The sequence below is a fragment of the Ziziphus jujuba genome, chromosome 4 (assembly GCF_031755915.1).
Source record: "Ziziphus jujuba cultivar Dongzao chromosome 4, ASM3175591v1".
Taxonomy (NCBI): Eukaryota; Viridiplantae; Streptophyta; class Magnoliopsida; order Rosales; family Rhamnaceae; genus Ziziphus; species Ziziphus jujuba.
Window position 1 is genome coordinate 7,569,507 of NC_083382.1, and position 19,333 is coordinate 7,588,839.

The window sequence follows — 19,333 nt, forward strand, 5'->3', positions numbered from 1 at the left end:
TCTCTCTCTCTCTGTCTCTGTGAAGAGTCTAAGACTCACTCCTCAGGTTCCACTTTCCCTTTCAGACTATATAAAGATGTGCATAAAATGTGATTGTTAATTGAGTTTGTTTGAAATTAAAAAAAAAAAAAAACTAGAAAAAGAAAAAGAAAAAGGGTTATGTATATTATATATTATTTACCCCCCAAAAAAAAAATAATTTTCCAGTGTCTAATCTTTATGATTTCCGAATGGGGCACTAGCACTAGGTAAGCCACATGTTCTTTGCCAAATTTGCCAAAATAACGCGCGAATGAATCAAATTTTAAGACGCTTTTTTATTTTTTGATAATATCAATTTTCAAACACTTAAATCAATACGAAGTTACAAACCATGAAAAGAATACATAAGACATGAGCTGGGGCAAAGCGTGTATTAATCATTTTCTATGAGCTAGAGCACATGTATTACTATTAGTCCTATTTTTCAATTTTATTTTTTTTAAAAAAAGTTTTGCTAATTGCCAAAAGCAGGAATTATTATTCAATTTTATGAGCTGGAGCACACCATGAGTCACATGCGTGCGAAGTCTAAATTAAGGAATAGAAAATGATTTATAAAAAGAAAAAAATAAATAAAAAAGAAAGAGAGAAATAACTTTAAGATCTAACAACCAAACACAAAGCGCAAACACAAAACACAAAACACAGACACAAAAACTCTTTCTCTCTGTTTGCTATCAATCAGATTCATATCTTTCTACTACTGTGAACTTGGAAGACATACACAAAGTATGGCTCTGGAAGTGGTTGGTGGAGCTTTCCTGTCTGCTTCCCTTCAGCTGCTGTTTGATAGGATGGCTTCAAAGCAGGTGGTTGACTTCGTCCGTGAAAAGAATGTGGATGATGAGCTGCTGAACAAGTTGAAGATCAAGTTATCGTCTATTAATAAAGTGTTGGATGATGCTGAGAAGAAGCAACTCGCTGATCCTGCTGTGAGGAAATGGCTGAATGAGCTCAAACACACGGTCTACGCTACAGAGGACTTGGTGTACGAGATCCACACTGAAGCTTTACGATGCGAGATCGAAGGTAAGCCTCATCTACTCAGCTTCTTCTCTACTAGATCTTATGCTAAGCAAATTAACCAAAGGATAGCCAAGATCCTTGACACACTTAAAGATATTGTGCAAGATAAGGATCTGATTGGTTTGAAAGAAGTAGGCCGTGTTGACAACAAATCTTCACCTAGAGTTTCAATAATAGTACCACCTTTGGAAGACGAATCTGGTATCCATGGTAGGGATGCTGATAAAGAGGTCATTGTTAATTTGTTGCTCTCAGATGCTGATACTGTTAATAAGATATCTGTAATTCCCATTGTAGGCATGGGTGGGCTGGGCAAGACCACCCTTGCGAAGCTCGCTTACAATGATTTCAGAGTGAACAACTTATTTGACATCAAAATGTGGATTACAGTATCTGATGAGTTTGATGTTTTTATGTTGACAAAAACAATTCTTGAAAAGGTCACTTCTCGAACATGCTCTATCGAGGACCAATACGACCTGCAACTTAAGTTGAAGGAGGTTTTGGAAGGCCAAAAGTTTCTCTTGGTTCTTGACGATGTTTGGAATGAGAGTTATGACCGCTGGTATGCATTGAAGAGTCCACTTGAATTTGCAGCGTGTGGAAGTAAGATTATTGTGACAACACGTAGTGAAAGTATTGGATCAATGATGGGCAATGTTCCAAATCATCGTCTTCAAGTAATATCAGATGAAGATGGCTGGAAATTATTCGCAAAACACGTATTCAGTAATAATAATGTGGAGCCAAGTAAATATTCAGATTTGGAGGTGATTGGTAAAAAAATTGTTGAAAAATGCCAAGGTCTTCCTTTAGCAATAATTTCACTTGGTGGTCTTTTGCGCTCCAAACTCAATTCCAAGGAGTGGGAAAAAATACTCAAGAATGATATATGGGAATTGATTGATGAAAAGAAGTGTGACATTCTTCCAGCTCTATGGTTGAGCTATTACTATTTGCCTCCAAATCTAAAAAGATGTTTTGCTTATTGCTCAATTTTTCCAAAAGATTTTCGTACTGATAAAGAAATAATAATTTTATTATGGATGGCAGAAGATCTTCTGCAGCCTCAAAAATACAATACTCTAGAAGAAGTTGGAGATGAGTACTTTAGTGATCTAGTGTCAAGGTCATTCTTTCAATGTGATGATGATAATTTTATCATGCATGATCTTGTGAATGATTTAGCTAGTTTTGTTTCAGGAGAATTCTGTTTGAGATTTGGATGATAATGACTCAAAAGTTGTTTCAAGTAATGCTCGCCATTTATCATGTATGGGATATGGCCGTAGAATCAAGAATTTAGAGGCTCTTTCTGAAAATAAGTTATTGCGCACTTGGCTAACAAATGGACGCACTGGGCTAATAAATGGATTAGAATCATTAGATGTTGAACCGATGCAAACAATGCAATGCCTAAGAGTGCTTTGTTGAATTCCAATCTCGCCGTTGCCCGATTCTATTGGAAATTTAAAGCTTCTAAGGTATTTGGATTCAAGTTGGAGTAGACTTGAAGCAATACCGGATACAGTTTGTACTTTGTACAACTTGCAGACCTTAATATTGACATGGTACTTGAACTTGTCTCTTACCGCTGTTAAACAGTTACCTGAGACGATATGCAATTTGCCTGATTTGCGTACATTGTCATTGTCATATTGTGGTCGCCTTAGTCGCTTACCAAAGAGTATGGCAAGACTGACCAACTTGCGCCACGTCAACATTGAGGGGACTTATTTAGAGGAGATGCCACCTCAAATGTCTGCGTTGAAATTTCTTGAAAAACTAAGTTATTTTATCGTAGGCAAAGATAGTGGATCGAGTATTGAAGAGTTAGAAAAGCTTTCAAATTTGCGTGGTAGTCTTGGTATCAAAAGGCTAGAGAATATTGTAAACGTTGAGGATGTTTCAGTGGCAAATGCATTAATGGATAAGAAGTACCTTACCGGACTGAGTTTGGAGTGGGACAATGATGTTGATGATTCACATAAAGCAAAAAGGTTATTAGAAAGACTTGAACCTCGAATAAATGTGGAAGAGTTGGCAATTGCAAATTATGGAGGTACAAGCTTTCCCGACTGGGTAGGACGTGATTTGTTCTGTCGTTTGGGAATAATGAAGCTAAAGAATTGTAGATATTGTTATTTGTTGCCGCCACTTGGGCAACTTCCCTCTCTCAAAGAGCTGTGTGTGGAAGGGTTTGATATGGTGGAGAGAATAGGGCATGAATTTTACTGCGGTGGTTCTTCTTCTAATTCAATGACTAGGCCATTTAAGTCGTTAGAAGTCTTAAAATTTTCGTACATGTCAAGTTGGGAAGAGTGGTTGCTGATGGAAGGTGAGCAAGAAGTTGGAGCTTTCCCTAAACTTAGACAGCTTGAATTAAAAAATTGTCCGAAGCTAAGTGCAGCCTGCTTGCCTGATTATCTTCCATCCTTAAATACTCTTGTAATCTCGGGATGCAAAAGGCTGCTGGCTTCACTCCAAGCTGATCAACTTCCAACGCTCGAGGTGTTGGAATTATCTGACTGTCAAGAAGTGGAGTCATTTCCAGGAGGGAGATTGCCCTCCACTATCCATACAATCCGCATTTCGCGTTGCAGAAAACTGGTCTCACTTTTGGAAGAGGGATGGCCTTCGAATTTAAAATCACTTTCAATTGGGGGATGCGATAAGCTATCTAATATCAACATGCAGTGGAATCTGGGGATGCTCACCTCTCTTACATCTTTAAAAATCTCCGGGCAAAATGTAGCGCCGGATTCATTCTTGGAGGAAGGACAACTTCCCATCACCCCTCACTTCTCTCACTCTTTTTTATATTCCCAATCTTAGATCCCTACATAGCAAGGCCTTTCGAAGTCTAACCTCCCTCAAAAAATTGAAAATTTCTATGTGCACTAAGCTCCAGTGCTTGCCAGAAGAAGGTCTGCCTGCTTCTCTTGAACTGTTGTCGATCGAGAGTTGTCCTTTGGTAGCTCAACGCTGCCAGAGAGAGATAGGGGAAGATTGGCCCAAGATCGCTCACATCCATTGTATACAGATAGTTGACGAAGTTATATTTGATGATATGGACTAATTATACAGAGATGTCCATCTTCTCCAAAATTGTTCAGGTATTTATTTATTATTTTCTTTTCTAGAATCTCTGACATTATGCTTTGAATTTTACTCTCTGTTTGTTTTCATTTTTTGATGAATATTCATTCTCTATCACTTCACTTTAAAAATATCTGTTACTCTTCATTTCCTCTTCCTATGATTATGTACAATTAATTGATGTGCCTCAACATTAATAAGGAGTAAATATCAGTAAGATTAATTATAATATTTTTATTTATTTTTTTCTCCATTTTAAAACTGCTTCTGGTTGTTGACAGAGATCTTGATTTACAATTTTTAACCCTTCTTTCTGGACTTGATTCTATAATCTTTTTTCAAAAACAAAAGCACTTAAATCTAGTTAGATTTTGATGTCTGTATATATGCGTAGTAATGATGCTTTTTGTGTAAAAATGGTGGGACTGGCCTTTTTTGTACCTTTTGCATATTTTTCATTCATATTCTTAAACCTCAGAACAAGGCTACCTTGACGTTTAATTCATTTAATTTTCCAGAGACAGGGCTACCTTGACGCTTGAGAATTTCTTCCTGCAATCTGTTGCTGTGCTTTTCCGAAGTACTTCTTTCCGCATCTTTTGCTTATGTGACTGTTCATTTACAACATGTCCCATTTACAACATGTCCTCTAACATGGCAAGAAATTGAGGTCCACAATTTAAATTTTCAATTTCAAAATGTTTTCACTTCGCGAATTTTATATTTGAAAGTGTAATATTTCTGTATATAATGCTCTTATTGTCATTGTAGGTTCCTCACATTTTCTGATAAAGGAAAAAGCCGGGTAAGATTAATTTTTCACTTCTCTTGTGCTTAAACAAAAGTAGCTACACTTGCTTCTTTCATTTAAAGCCTGTTATGTATTATATGATGCAATATTAATCAATACCGTGCAGATCCATTCTTTATCCCTCTGGCAAACACTAATGTGCACCAGTTAACTCGTGTAAGGGGTTTCATTTCCAAGTTCTATCTAATGCGGTCATAGTAGCTGGACTCAATATAATGCCAAGCTTCCTGGTAACTACTCCATACTGCCATGATCTCTTTAATTGTTTCAAACTGCTTCTGGGATTTTGAAACTTCATTTTTGAATCTGAGGCATGATTAACCTTATGAAAGTAATGCCATGTAGCCACAATGAGAAGAAAATGTCCTAGAGATATACTATGCAATGCTGCTTAAGATCATAAGACTTTATATTCTAGCCGTCTAACAATAGCTTCACAGCATGTGAAAGATTTCCTCCAAAAACATGTTCTTTTTGGATAGAAGAGTTAAAAACAGTTTTTATAATCCGTTAGCATACCTTAATTATGTCTACTATCACTTGGATCTCAAAAACCTTTAACTATGAAAACTACTAATAAAACCCAATAAATTGAAAAGATGAATTAGACGGCTGTCATCCTGTAATTTAGGAATTGATCTTCCTTTAGTTTAGCAATTTGTTTCCTTGTCTACCTTGATTTGATTACCTATATTTTTGGGCTTTCTTGTATAGACATTCTACGTTATTTTACTTCGTGTGTAAATCCTACAAAACAATTATACAAATATTGAATTCAAGTATATTTTTCAGCCTAACGTTTTTTTTGTTTTCTCTTCTTCCAAAATACTCACTCATGGCAGAATATTCTTCAGCTTCTTACTGTTTAGGATCAGAACTGTCTGACAAGATGCTACATATATTTAGATCGGCAAACTAGTGACCTTGCTATTCGTGGTTATATGGGAAATCCATGGAATACCTCAAATCATAATTGGAGCCTCTATGGGAACAAGTAGAAATCAAACGCATTTGGAAATTGATAACTGTTTATGTGAAGATGGAAACAAAAAGCATTTGAAAAATGTCTTCAAGTGAAAAGTAAGTAGAATGAAAATCATTGTATTTCATTTATACACAGGGAAAATTCATGTTTACAACTTAATCAAAGTGAAATTTTGACTTGTTGCAGACACCATTGAAGATTCTTCCTTTGCGTTGGATATCTAGCTTGTGCTAGAAGGCGAAAGCTGATCACATTACTCTTGCCATTTGGAAAGCTTGGACAAGTTTCTGTATACTATGTTTGGAAGCAGCCATTCTTTGTTTGTATAGCGTTGTGTAGTCTGTCGGGCATAGCAAAGACTTTTTTTTGTGAAATGCAGAGTAAAGACCAGTCATGCATGTAGAAGGCTCACATTTTATAAAATTAATTATGTCCATTATTGGAATGGAATGTATAAAGAGAACAAGACCGTATTTTCCTTTGGATGAATAAGGAATTGTCAAAGCCTTCATTAAAAATATTAGGCCAACACTGTGGCGGTTATATTGTATAAAACTTAAATTTAGACCGACAGAAAATGGATCATACAAATTTATTCCCCATTACATATTCTATTCATTTTATCTTCAAAAACCAGAAAAATTATCATGTTATGAGTTTTATATTAATAGATTCTTGAACTAGTAAATTTATAAAAAAAATGGAAAAAAATATTAAATTGAATCGGAAAATTATAGTAAAATGACACTTGCTAACCCCATTAATCACAAAATTTCTTTTTGTTTATTCTGTTCCTCATTTGGAATTTTTTCACACAGATTTCCTTTTAGTTCTAGTGAAGACTTATAAACAAGCTCGCTTGGTTCTGTATCTCATATTACCTCTTAACTCATTATTTACCAATCCAAGGTATAGAATAGAACTAACTATTTTTGTGTGTCCTAATTTACCAATAATTACATTATTATTAAAAGTGTTTCTGGTTGTGGAAGGGCTTGGAAATACTTATTGAAAGTTCTCGCAAGAAGTTCCAGTTATATTTTTCCAACTAGCTTTTTGTCGTTTATTTTATAAAAGAAAAGTTCTAAGTAGTTGCGGCCGGTCATATGTGAGCACCAACCAGGCTTAGAGAAAGTTGGGTGAGAAGTAGTTCCGGTTGTACATTGTGCTCTTTTCTTCTTCTGCTACACAAGAAAATGCTGTTATGTATGAGTGTTGCTCACTACGATTCGAAGGTGTGCAAATCCATGTAGCCACCTAATAATAACAAAATGAGCCTTTCAAGTTGTACGGAAGATTCAAGATACTTTCTAAGTCCAATGAAACCAAAAACTATCCAAACATGAGAAACCTAAATTCTAGGGAGGAAGGGTTCTTTTTTTTTTTTTTTTTTAAATTTTATTTTAAAAAAAGAAAAGGGAATTTTAGTGCATATATTCATTCGGGTTCTACAACTACAAATAGCTAGATCTTTAACTTAACCCCACAAGAAGAACTATATAAAAGCAGTGGTACTAACACCTTGAAAAGAACTTATAGAATTTACAAAAATAGCAGCCTATACACGGACAAGGACAAAGAAATATCCAACACATAGTTCCAGACAAGTTGAGCAGTCTGTTGTCGACCAATAACATATAAGCCATACCTGACCATGTTCAATTTGAGATAGCCTCAACAGGCTTTGCTGATAAATCCTGCAACCCACAGACCATATTGGCAGGGACAGCTAGATCAATCATCTTTGGATAAGGAAGGCTCAGATCTGTGAAACAGTCATTTTAACTTAATACAAACTCACAGAATATAAGTAAAACAAATAAAATTGCAGCTGTCATTTTGAATGTTGGTAATGCTAGATAATTATACTTACTTTCCATGATATTTCTAAATGTTTCCTGTACAGCAAAGATTAAAGTTGTCAAGGTCAGATAGTAATGAAGTGGAAAAGTACCGACATTAGGTATAATATAAACAAAAACAGAGACAAACAAAAACAGAGACAAACCAAAATGATGTCTTACATATAGATTAAAAACATGCAAAATTCAATTCAAGAATTTCAGCTTTATCTAGCTCTTAACAAGCTGTTTTTTTTTTTTTTTTTTTTTTTCAATTTATTTATTTATTTGTCATCCAAATTAACACAATCTATGCGATCCTCTTTCATTTTTTTTCTCTTCTGTTTCATTGGAGTTCTTATAACACCAGCGTGAACTATCAGCAGTTTTCAAATGATTTTTCAAAAAAATATTGATAAATATGTCAAGTAAATGCTTGGTTTGATTCCATTGAATCTAATACAACACAGGGAACTAGCACGCCATGGCATCTTTAATTAAAGTCTTTCTACCAAGGATTCGGAAATCAATACAATGGTACAATCATTTTCCAGATAGCAACTTTGAAATCTTTCTAAGAAACAATAAGATATTCACATGATAGGGCAAATAATTTACCTCATCTCTTGTGAGCCGAGGATTATAGAGCATCTCCTCGCCCACAGTGCTAACCTGTAATCAAGGTAGCATATGGCATAAGAAACAGACCCAAGAAAAAATGGAAATATATATATATATATAAAATAAAAATTAAAAAAATAAAAACAACGCAAAAGAAACAGTGGATAATTCCATACGGTGAATCCCTTGTAATCATGAGCAGGGTAGATTAGTGTATCCTTGGGCAATGTAAAGATCTGGATTTATAACACAAAAAGAGAATTAGTGGTTTCCTGGTGAAATGTCTAAAAGGCCAAATGTATTTAACAATTTCTTTATCATGGAAACACAATTTCCTACTTCCTAATCTCAAATCCTTGCCTGCGAATGCACTGACTTGTACAGTTCATGTGAACTCCCACCCTGCAAGCAGATAAAAGAAATTAAATCAAGCTACCTTATAAATTAATCAACACTCCTCATTTCAAGAATGAAATAAGAAGTACATTGGAAGGCCATCTACAGTTTTCTGTTTCCTGTTTCTGAAAAAACTGTCAAAAACATTTTGAAGATGTTAAGAATGAGGATTTGACACACTAAACCTGAAAATCAGTTCTTCCACAACCACGTATTAGTAAGGCATCCCCAGTAAAGGCCATCCTTGGTTGGGGCTGATCAGGGCCATCCCCTGTAACATATGTAACACAGCCTAAAGTATGGCCTGGAGTAGATCGAACCTGCAACAAAATTTACTTATAAACACACCTATATGCACATCTATAGACGTGTCCACATCCACACCCACACCCATATCCACTAACACACAACACAAGCTGTCACCAGCAAGGTTCTCTTTGGATCACTGGTTACTGTTGCACCAGAAATGGAATGCATCAGCATACACTTCGGGATTTATTTAATTCTATAAACTTAAATGTGACTTTCCTTAAGGTTCGAGTAAAAACACTTTTAGAACAGCAAAGATTTGCTATGCATCAACTCTCGCTTCACACAGATGGATTTACTTGAAACCTTTTTAGCATAAAACAAGCCCAGGAAATAAGCCCAAGAAGTCATGTTCCAGATTCTTAACAACAAATACATAAATAAATAAATAAATAAATCATGTAGATTGAAAACTAAGCAGGCTCAACAAATAGATGATGGGCTTTTCTGAAACAGTGCTCAAGATTCAAGAAAGAAACTGGGAACAATTATGGCTATTGCTTCACCATGCATATGAGCAGACATTTTTTTCACAACCTAATAATATTCTCAATTTCTTTAGTAACTGAAACAAGTTTGCATGCTTCTGTATGATATAGTTCTCCATAAAATAAAATAACAACAGAAACAACAAGTTTCTCTGTTCCACTTTGTAAAAAACTAATTATATAATTAACAAGCAGCTTTGGTCAAACCTCCAAAAACAGGTCACCGAAATATATCTTATCACCAGCTTGAATCAGGAGGTCCGCTTTTGATTTGCTTGCTTCAGAAATGACAGATTTCACAGCTGGAACCTTGGTCTACAATAAACAAATTTACATATAGTGGAATGCATAAAGAAAATGAAAAAGGTAAAATTCCATTTTTGTTTCTACAGCATCAAATAGAAACAAACTCTAATGATAAACTAGCACTTCGGTGAAGATATTCAAAGCAACAAAAGGCAAAATTACTTATCATATTTATGTAGGTAAGTGGTATCAAACCTTTATGAGGCCAGTGCCAGTTATATGGTCAGCATGGACATGCGTGTTCATAGCATAAATTAACTTGAGTCCCAACTCTTTAACAAGGGAAAGGTCTCTCTCCGCTGTCTTGTCAACTGGGTCAATCAACTGCAAATCAAATAAACACATGTAATACGAATGCATCAAATTTGCGTACGCAGGTCTAAGATTCTTACAGCATATTTTCAGGACAAAAAATTTCCTCAATGACGTGAATCCTTATTAAGAAGTTACGAGCTTCGATCGTGAACAGGACAACGTAAAATTTACATTGTTGAGCCTAAAATAAAATTGCAATAATAATCATAAAAAGTGATCGATGCTCGATGCTAATTCTGAAATGGCACAATCCTACATTTTAAATATGTATAAATTTGCAAGTTACTAAGTATTTTTACATCAAAACATAAACAAGCGGGAAACCCAAAAAAAAAAAATATAATAATAATAATAATAAAAATGCGAACTTTCTAAGAGTAAAAAAAAAAAAACAAAATAAATATCTGAAAGAACATTAATCAACATTAGAGATCAATTTGACATGGAAAGGAAAGCTAACCAGAGCAGGTTTATCGGGATGAGAGACATCGGCGAGCAAGTAAGTATAGGTGGAGGAATCCTTCTCGAAGAGCTGACGGAAGAGTAGCTTCCCGGAAGGATGAGACCGCGTCGTGTAAGCGCGCGAGACCATGGTTTGGAAGGTGATCAACTTAGAGCGAGATGATGACGAAGAGGCTAGGGTTTGCGAGGAGGAGAGATTCAGGAAATGGGAAGGAGATCTCCGAGCAAGAGATAAGCAGCAGCGGATGAGATTCATGGCCAGCATTTTTATTTTTATTTTTTTTTGGTTTATTATATACTACGTCTCTGATCCAGTGCCCCCTCACTGGGCACTCCAGAACAAAGAGCTTGCGGAGAAAGATAGAGAGAGAGAGAGCGATTGGAAATGGAATGGATTCGTTGTGGCTGAATAATGGTGATGTTTGTGTTTTGGAAGTTGTGCGCGCCAGTGACGAAGCGTGTGACTGAAAGTGGCAGCGCACTCGTCGGAGTATTTATGCCAAAACAAAAAGTTGGTAATGCCGTAGAGGCACTAACAACCTACAAGTGGCACGTTTCTGTTTTCCTTTTCTTTATTTTCATTGGACAAATAATTCAATATTATTATTATTATTTTATCTATTTATTTTTATCTATAATTATTTTCTTTTCTTTTCTTTTTTATTTATCAATAATTATTTTAACATACATTTTTATGCCATAGTCCTGCTTTATTCTTTCAAACTCCAAGGTTTTAGTTTAAAATATATATATATATATATATATATATTAAAGGTAGCCAATATATATTTACCAAATAAGCATACACTTTACAAGTGTGGATGAGCAGCAGAACTCAATATTGATTAAAAGTTAGTGTTAGTGATTGATGGAATAATCTCATATGGTTGGAACTTGTATGATTGAACAATTTAAATATAATGATAATAATAATATAAAAAAAACAATTAAGATATATTCAGCTAAAGAATGAATAGCAAAATTAGGATTTTTTTTTTTTTTTTGGTATGATACATAATATCTTTTTATGGAATTGTCAAAAATTGAGTTTACCAAATATGATTTTCAATTCAATGGTTGAGAAATTTATGTAAGATATAAATAAAATCTACCACATTATTTTTCTATATATCATGTGTTTTTAGCATTATTATTATTATTTGATAACTATTTTTAAAAATTTATTCAAGGTATTGAATATACCATGTTTGATATCTGTGAACCAACGTTTCTATAATATTTGCTTGTAATATGAGAAATATACTTAAATGAAAAATTTTAACATGTGAAATGAAATTTATATAGTGTAATAAACAAATATCTAAAAAAAAAAAAAAAGCGTAATAAACAAAAGAAAAAATTTCCAATGAAAAAATTAAAAAAGAAAAAAAATTGGAAATTTAAGTTTGGGCCTAGTATTGTCTAAAGTTGCGACCCATTAAGGCATCAGGAAATGGAGCTCCAAAAACTGCACAGTTGGGGCGCAAAACCCTTGCATTTCGCCTCTTTTGAATGAAGAAAGCGAGGGACTTCTTCTTCCTCGCAACAATCCTCAGAAGCAGCAGCTTTCTCACTCTTCTAAGGCCCACTCCTCAGGTTCCTTTCTCTACCTTCCAAATTCTTGGGTATTATATTGGCACATATATATATATGTATCTGAAGGAGGTAAAAATGCAAACAGATGGAGGACATATCAGAGAGATACTGTTTCAAACCAATTCTGCGATGGAACCCTCAGGTGGAGGACTACTTCGTCAGAGCTTACGGACCCGATCATTTCTCCCGCATTTCCCAAGCTCTCACGTAAATTATTTTAATCACTTACTCTGATACTGGATTCTTTATTTATTTATTTATTTATTTATTTTTAAGTGAATCGTTTGGTTACCCTTTCGTGTGGGAGAAAATAGGAGTAATTAACTTTACCTTCTCTGTTTACTCGGCTGCCAAGCATAAATTAGAAGATTAGTTCTTTTGGAGTAGAGATTAATGCTGGAAAAATGCTGTCCTGAATGATGTCTTGTCTATACATACTCGGACAGTGTTAGTGTTACGCTCTGTATTTGGTAGGAAATGTTTTTTTTTTTTTTTTGAAAAAAAAAAAAAAAAAAAAAGGGTTAACATACACTACCCTACTTTTGTTTGTAGCCAAGGAGAGGAGAATAAAAAAAGTTAAAGTTTCTTATTTGGCATCACTTGAGGACATATTGTGGCATTCTTTGGTTGTTCATTTATAATGTTTTGGAACCTTGGATATTTTACTTTCTCCACTGTCATTCGCTTGCTTATCATGTAAGATTAAGATGTGCCTGTAAAGTCATCTACTATGTAGCTGAAGCACGGAGGATTTTTAACCTTTTATATAGATTACTATAATGCAGTCTTATGAGTTTGTTGCATGGTAAAATTGTTACTTGTACGAACTTAATATGAAAGTTATAATGCTGTTTATTTTTATTTTTTTAATATCAGGCGCCCATCTTGCTACTCTTGTGTACGTGTGAATACACTTAAATCCACACCTGATGCTGTTATTGAGAAGTTGCTTGCCATTTTAAAAGAAAAGGGGGATGTAAACTCCACTAACAATGTAAATCTAAGCAAAACCGACGCCAATTGCAATTCCCAGAGTTTGCATAACTGTGGTAAGGCAGCTTCAGAACAAGATGGCGTCACAAATACGTTCAAGGAGAGCTTTCACAGCAGTTCCATTTCAAAGTGTCAGTTTCCAGGGTTAGACTATGTTCTGTTTGTCAGGGGTTCAGGACCACACAAAATTGATTATGGTTATGCTGATGGTATACCTCCTAAGGAGGTAATTGTGAGTCGCAAATGTGCTGAGGCAGTTCTTCGAGGTGCTCAGGTAGTTTTTTTTCCCCTCTATTTTTTCTAACCAGTATTTATTTTTGAATTGAAGTTGTAAGTGCTCTTTTTAAAAAATGAATAAATAAGCGAAAAATAATTGTTGTTTCCTGGGTAATACACTAGACTATAAGAGTCTTACATTTTCCACTTCTCAGTTATATGTTGTCTAATGCTTTTCATGTTAATTTTACCAATGTTAATCATTTTGGATGGATACTGGGAGTTGGTTTATTAAAAAACTTGAATTATCAAATCAAGTTGTTAAAATTATGGTGTGGGTAAACATGAATATAAACTAGTGGAAATCTTTTGCAAGTTTTATAGTTTTACTTTGACCTGAATTGTTGTTCATGACTGATAGTTTCCAGTTTAATTTTTTTTTTTTTTTTTCGCCCCTCTCTCTTTTTAATTTTCTGTTCTTTTGGAAGGGGGTTGCATAGTTCTTAAAAAGTAACTTAAAAGATAATTTTGTTTCTCATCTAATTATTTCCTGAGAAGTGATTTACCTGTAGGTCTTTGTTCCTGGAGTAATGGCTTGCAGTGCTCATGTTGAGAAAGGAGATGTAGTCGCAGTTTCAGTTGCTGTGGAGCAGCCCAGTGCTGATGGTGGTTGGGGCATTGGCATAACACGAGGGACTGTCATGCAGGGTTTGCAGACAGGTGGTAACCGCATTCATATTATGGAACTAAGTTTGGTTATATTTCTCATATTAAGTATTGACCAGTTTATTTTCAAAGTTCCTTTTATGTAAACTTTAGCAAATTGATCGTTTGTTTGCAATTTTATTCACTATAGATCCTTACTATTTTCAACGAAGTGGCCTGTATATTGGCCAAGGAAAAGCAATGATGTCAAGGTCTGGTATCTTCCGTATTACACAAGGAGTTGCTGTGGACATATGTAGTAGAGTATATCAACTTCCTTCATTTCATGGTATGGATTTGTGCTTATTCATAAATTTATTGATTCTATGGAAAAAAGAGTATCTTTATAACCAAAAAATCGTTGTGTTTCTCTTCCAATACTTTTTGTAATTAAGCAGCTGTTGCATGTTTAAATCCTTTAGTCTATTATTGTCTGTGGTGAGGTATTTATGGATTCTGCTGATGCAATTTTGTTATTTATGCTGATAAATAGTTGTAATTTATATCCTTTCATCTCTTATTCCATTGATGTCCTTCTATACTGAAATGACCCATCAAATTATGAAACTTGAATCTTAGTTATCTATGGTACAAGAAAACTTCTTGATCAATCGTTACATGTAGATTGAATTTGAACCATTATACTGGGAACTGAAATTTTTACAAGCTGGTTTGTTTGGACTAGCTGTTTGGAAGATGGCCCAGCCAGTTGGAGGGTTGGCTCTTAGAACAATGTAAAGTATCGAAATGAGTTGTTAATGGTTTGAAGGCAAATGCAGCAGTGTGGTAAAGTATAAAATACTTTTCCTATGCTTTGCACCAACTCTAACCTAAGGTTAATTGGTGTAGGCATCTTATTTTAACGTGTGGACGATATGGTATTTTGATACCCGTTTGGTTCTTAATGAGTTGATTGGTTCTTGTAGTAATTAAATATATATATATATATCTTTTCTTCGAAGTAATAGCTGGTAGTTTGACTTTTTACTTTTTCCACTTTGGTTTGTTTTGTAGTTTGACGCTGTTTCAAAATTCCTAGTGACAGCTATCGTCTTTTGTTTTTGGCTACCAGATGTGCTTGAGGGGGAAATATTTCTTCAAAATCTGCCTAGTATTGTCACTGCTCATGCACTAGGTACATATTGAAGTTTGTAACATCAAATATGATTTCTGTATGTCCATCCTTAGTGGTGATCTTTGTATTTGAAAATTTGCTTGTTTTTCTGTAGGAAAATAATATAAACTAAATATGTATTAAATCTTTTATAGATGATACAAATAATGATCTTTAGTAGTATTCGTTGTATTTACTGGTATATTTTCTTATTTGCATGGATGGTGTTTGTATGGTTGTCAAATATAGGCCCTTGCTTAGTATTTAGCATTCCACTCATTTGTGGAATAATGGATTATCTCTCACATATTCAGTTATCATTTGTTTGATGCTTTAGATCCTCAGAAAGGTGAGCGAATATTAGACATGTGTGCTGCACCAGGAGGGAAAACAACTGCAATTGCAATTCTAATGAAAGATGAAGGAGAAATTGTAGCTGTTGATAGGTCCCATAATAAGGTACAAATATGGAACTAACATGTTATGATTTCCGATTTCAATTTGTTACTAGCTGTTGATAGTTGTATTTGGGTGTTCTATGATACTAAAAACATGAACAAGAAATGATTCAATTTCTTATTAAAGAGGTCTGATTCCTAAAATATTTTTGCTTTTTTTCATATTCACTTAAGTCACTTTTAGTTTCTCTGTCTCAAGGGTATTGATTTTTTGTATAACTTATCCATATCTTTAGGTGCTGGATATTCAGAAATTGGCAGTGGAAATGGGCCTGAGTTGTATAACAACGTATAAACTGGATGCTCTTAAAGCTGTTCGTCGAAGGAATGAATGTGATGCTGCATCTAATCTATCTTGCTGCGATGATATCAATGGCATGCAAAGTTCGAATCCAGTGATGTTACAAGTGCAGAAAACTGCTCTAGAAGGGTTGACTGCTGATGAGGCTCTCAATGGAAGTGGTAGGTAAATTTTTGCTCATTTTCTTTGATTTATCGTACCCTTAGATGTTAATGTTCATAAAATTGGGTGTGATGACGGGTTCTTTGTGTTGTACATATATTGAATAATATACATAGTAAAACAGTTACATTTTTTTGGTGCTTCTGACATATAAAATCTAAATTAATTTAATTTTTTAGTTAGCAATGAAAAAGCGAATGAGAGAACTTACATTAGCAAAGCTGACACCAGGAAGAATATAAGAAGAATGCGGAATGGGCCAGGAAGAAATCAGTCCATAGGTGGTAGGGTTGAGAACTCAAAAGGTTTTTCCCCTAACAGCTTTGATCGAGTCCTTCTTGATGCTCCCTGTTCTGCCCTTGGTTTGAGACCTCGTCTATTTGCTGGAGAGGTAATAAAATCTAATTAATTTACTTTTACCTTTCTTTTAAAATAGTTTTCTTTACTATTTTGCAAAATGTGGATGTTGGTGGATATATGGGCACTCCAAATTCATAGAAATATCAATGGAGATATTAATGTCAATAAAATTTTCTCTGAAACAAAAGATATTCACCTTAAAACGTGAAAATCTTAGTATTTTATTTTATTTTATTTTAATTTTTTTTGGTGTCATCATTTGTATGTATTTGTTGTCATCATACATATACCTTTTAATATTTTTTTAAATAAGTTGTTCTTTTTCCTTTTTATCTTTGAATGGCTGTTATTCGGGGATACTGATTGGCGTTTACCTTGCTAGGAAACAATTGAATCCTTAAGAAACCATGGAAAGTATCAAAGGAGAATGTTTGATCAGGCTGTTCAGTTAGTTCGTCCGGGTGGAGTTATTGTGTATTCGACGTGAGTGACTCTGTCTTTTTTTTCTTGTTCATTTTATTGTTTGCATTACATATTGATAAAACATTTTATTGTTTCCATTACATATTGATAAAATTTTGCCGCAAAAATACTTGATCAATAAGTTGAATCAGTGGTTTGTGTTTCTATCTTCATTATACTATCAAATTAATCTCTCTCAATTCCTTCCCATACTTACAGTCTTGCCTCCTTAATTGGCGTAAGAAGATCCTACTCTCTCTCTCTCTCTTTCTCTAATACTTTGCTTTTGGTTGCGTGGAAGGTTTCAATCACCTTTGTGATAAAGTGGTCAATGTTTTGATTTCAATAAATTGCTTCCTAGGGGAAGAGTAGCAAAGACTCTGGCTTCTTACTAATTTGAATTAGATTTCTATATCCATATTTGAGAAAATAAACCCTTAAAAGTGTATGATGAGTTGCATACTATTCTTAGTTTATGTATGTTTGCATAAATGTTGCATGATTCAGCAGCAAGCAAATATTATGACATGGCAATAGGAAAAAATATAAAAAATACCAATCTTCAAGCTTCAAGTTCTAAATCAATTCCAAGTCAATTTTCTAGGTTCGTGGCTCATACATTGCTCATGCAGTTGATCTCTTTTCCACAAAAGTTTATGGGCAGCAATGTTCTAATGTTGTAGCAATTGATTACAACAGATTGGATTACTTATTTATACCTTGGTTATTGTGTATCTCATCTTACCCTTTATGCCTGTACTAATGTATATTTTATCTTTAGATGTACAATAAATCCTGGAGAAAATGAAGCATTGGTTCGATATGCTTTGGATACTTATAAGTTCCTCTCGTTGGCACCACAGGTTAGATTTGGATGTGCACTGTTTTGATGTCTTACACATTTTCTTAGAAATGGGGATTGAGGAACAGCACTTAATTTATACTATCTGTAAAATTTACGCACCACAAATGCACTTAGTGATTAATATATTAGACTAACTGTTTTTATGGTACTATATACAATGTTGAGACTATTCTCTTCAATCTTTTCCTCTGGATAAAATACCGTGTTTTCTTTTGTCAAGACTATTATGTTTAATTTCTGATTTATTTATCAAGGATTCACAGGTTAAGTGACATATTTTTATTTAATCAATTGGCACCGGTTAAATAGTTGTGGAGTTTTGGAGTTCAGCTTATTTATTTACGTTGTTAATTTGCTGAAAATTTGGTATGCTACTGAAATGTAACGTAGTTTCCTGTCTGGATATTTCATTTCAGCATCCCAGAATTGGAGGACCTGGTCTTGTTGGCCACTTTGAATTTCCTGATGGATATATTGAGTAAGTTATTTTCTACTGTTTTATGCCTTTTTATATGCAATATTTACATGGTCATTTCTCTATTGAAAATTGAAGTATTCGATCACTGGTCCTTATGTGAAAAGTTATGCATCTATTGCTTTTAGTATTACTGTACAAATTCTTTTGAGAGCTTGTTCTTCGCTTTTTATTGAAGCATTTGATGATTAAATCATCTTATTCTCATTAATGGCTATTTTATCATGTGCAATTTCTTGTTCACTTATTTATTTTTTTCACTTTTGACAAAATGAGTATCAACTAAAGTCCTTTTAATACTTGATGCACAGGGAATGGTTACAACCTGGTGAGGAGGAATTGGTTCAGAGGTTTGATCCATCTTCTTCTCTTGACACTATCGGATTTTTCATTGCCAAGTTTATTGTTGGTTCCAAAGATCCCTGAAATGATCAGAGCTATTAGGATAATTAATGACATATCATATTCTTTGCTCTTTGCCCACTTTTCTTAGGTTAGCACAACATCTAAAATAGTTGTAAAACTGTTATGCAGACGTTTCTCACACATGTTCATCGAATTTAGATTTTTTGCTTCACTGAATTGTTTCATTAAAATTTTCCTCAAATTTTGCTTTGTTGTCTAATATGTTTTTAATACCTTGCAAACCTTTGCTATCCATTGAATCATGGACACATCTAGAAAGATACTGTATATTTGTGTCGTCGTCTTCAACCTATCGGTCACTTACATGTGTTGCCATGCCATCATTTTTGAAAACAAATTCCTTGCAGTCTCTGTTGAAATCCTAACCACCGCAAACTCTTGCTGTCAAAACCAAATGTTGATCATGAATTTCCATTTATGTTAGTTATCAAGGCCCCAACAACTACAATGAAAATCTGTGAAGCCTATGGTTTGTGTTAAATATGTGATTGATGGTTTT

At 34.2% G+C, this 19,333-nt stretch overlaps 4 protein-coding genes across 9 annotated transcripts; 3 read left to right on the plus strand and 1 right to left on the minus strand.

The window, feature by feature from the left end:
• Window positions 1–602: 602 nt before the first annotated feature.
• Window positions 603–6,303, plus strand: LOC125421972 (putative disease resistance RPP13-like protein 1). Its single transcript, XM_060816489.1, has 6 exons — window positions 603–4,184; window positions 4,686–4,837; window positions 4,939–4,972; window positions 5,085–5,208; window positions 5,821–6,058; window positions 6,150–6,303. Exon 1 carries the CDS (start codon window positions 774–776, stop codon window positions 2,295–2,297), a length of 1,524 nt encoding a protein of 507 aa, XP_060672472.1. The 5' UTR covers window positions 603–773; the 3' UTR covers window positions 2,298–4,184; window positions 4,686–4,837; window positions 4,939–4,972; window positions 5,085–5,208; window positions 5,821–6,058; window positions 6,150–6,303.
• On the plus strand, window positions 2,481–3,903 carry LOC132803515 (putative disease resistance RPP13-like protein 1). The gene is made up of 2 exons (XM_060816712.1): window positions 2,481–2,552; window positions 2,674–3,903. Exons 1-2 carry the CDS (start codon window positions 2,481–2,483, stop codon window positions 3,901–3,903), a joined length of 1,302 nt encoding a protein of 433 aa, XP_060672695.1.
• Window positions 6,304–7,611: 1,308 nt separating the features above from the next.
• On the minus strand, window positions 7,612–11,164 carry LOC132799370 (persulfide dioxygenase ETHE1 homolog, mitochondrial-like). Of its 3 annotated transcripts, XM_060816492.1 has the most exons (9): window positions 10,700–11,162; window positions 10,120–10,248; window positions 9,826–9,933; window positions 9,007–9,141; window positions 8,786–8,827; window positions 8,602–8,661; window positions 8,423–8,476; window positions 7,837–7,861; window positions 7,612–7,728 (listed from the first exon to the last, which is right to left on the minus strand). In XM_060816492.1, the coding sequence occupies exons 1-9, from the start codon at window positions 10,964–10,966 to the stop codon at window positions 7,622–7,624; spliced, it is 927 nt and encodes a 308-aa protein (XP_060672475.1). In that variant the 5' UTR covers window positions 10,967–11,162; the 3' UTR covers window positions 7,612–7,621. The 3 variants fall into 3 exon arrangements, with proteins under 3 accessions (XP_060672475.1, XP_060672477.1, XP_060672476.1); XM_060816494.1 differs by lacking the exon at window positions 9,826–9,933 and having other exon boundaries at window positions 10,700–11,164; XM_060816493.1 differs by lacking the exon at window positions 8,786–8,827.
• Window positions 11,165–12,126: 962 nt separating this feature from the next.
• On the plus strand, window positions 12,127–18,985 carry LOC107416119 (rRNA (cytosine-C(5))-methyltransferase NOP2C). 4 transcript variants are annotated; one of them, XM_060816663.1, is made up of 13 exons: window positions 12,128–12,297; window positions 12,383–12,504; window positions 13,174–13,564; window positions 14,079–14,226; window positions 14,363–14,500; window positions 15,284–15,346; window positions 15,663–15,784; window positions 16,020–16,249; window positions 16,478–16,637; window positions 16,989–17,089; window positions 17,850–17,931; window positions 18,350–18,411; window positions 18,720–18,985. In XM_060816663.1, exons 1-13 carry the CDS (start codon window positions 12,214–12,216, stop codon window positions 18,832–18,834), a joined length of 1,818 nt encoding a protein of 605 aa, XP_060672646.1. In that variant the 5' UTR covers window positions 12,128–12,213; the 3' UTR covers window positions 18,835–18,985. The 4 variants fall into 4 exon arrangements, with proteins under 4 accessions (XP_060672645.1, XP_060672647.1, XP_060672646.1 ...); XM_060816661.1 differs by having other exon boundaries at window positions 16,020–16,245; window positions 16,426–16,637; XM_060816662.1 differs by lacking the exon at window positions 17,850–17,931 and having other exon boundaries at window positions 12,127–12,297; window positions 16,020–16,245; window positions 16,426–16,637.
• The last annotated feature ends 348 nt before the right edge of the window (window positions 18,986–19,333 follow it).

Coding starts and splice junctions, on each gene's coding strand:
- LOC132803515 (XM_060816712.1), top strand. CDS start 2,481: ATGCCTAAGAGTGCTTTGTTGAATTCCAATCTCGCCGTTGCCCGATTC. Junction 2,553..2,673: donor GGAAATTTAAAGCTTCTAAG/GTATTTGGATTC, acceptor GCTGTTAAACAG/TTACCTGAGACGATATGCAA.
- LOC125421972 (XM_060816489.1), top strand. CDS start 774: ATGGCTCTGGAAGTGGTTGGTGGAGCTTTCCTGTCTGCTTCCCTTCAG.
- LOC107416119 (XM_060816661.1), top strand. CDS start 12,214: ATGAAGAAAGCGAGGGACTTCTTCTTCCTCGCAACAATCCTCAGAAGC. Junction 16,246..16,425: donor TGAGGCTCTCAATGGAAGTG/GTAGGTAAATTT, acceptor TTAATTTTTTAG/TTAGCAATGAAAAAGCGAAT. Junction 18,412..18,719: donor TTTCCTGATGGATATATTGA/GTAAGTTATTTT, acceptor CTTGATGCACAG/GGAATGGTTACAACCTGGTG.
- LOC132799370 (XM_060816492.1), bottom strand. CDS start 10,966: ATGCTGGCCATGAATCTCATCCGCTGCTGCTTATCTCTTGCTCGGAGA. Junction 10,249..10,699: donor ATCCCGATAAACCTGCTCTG/GTTAGCTTTCCT, acceptor TTTGATTTGCAG/TTGATTGACCCAGTTGACAA. Junction 7,729..7,836: donor ATTTAGAAATATCATGGAAA/GTAAGTATAATT, acceptor ACTGTTTCACAG/ATCTGAGCCTTCCTTATCCA.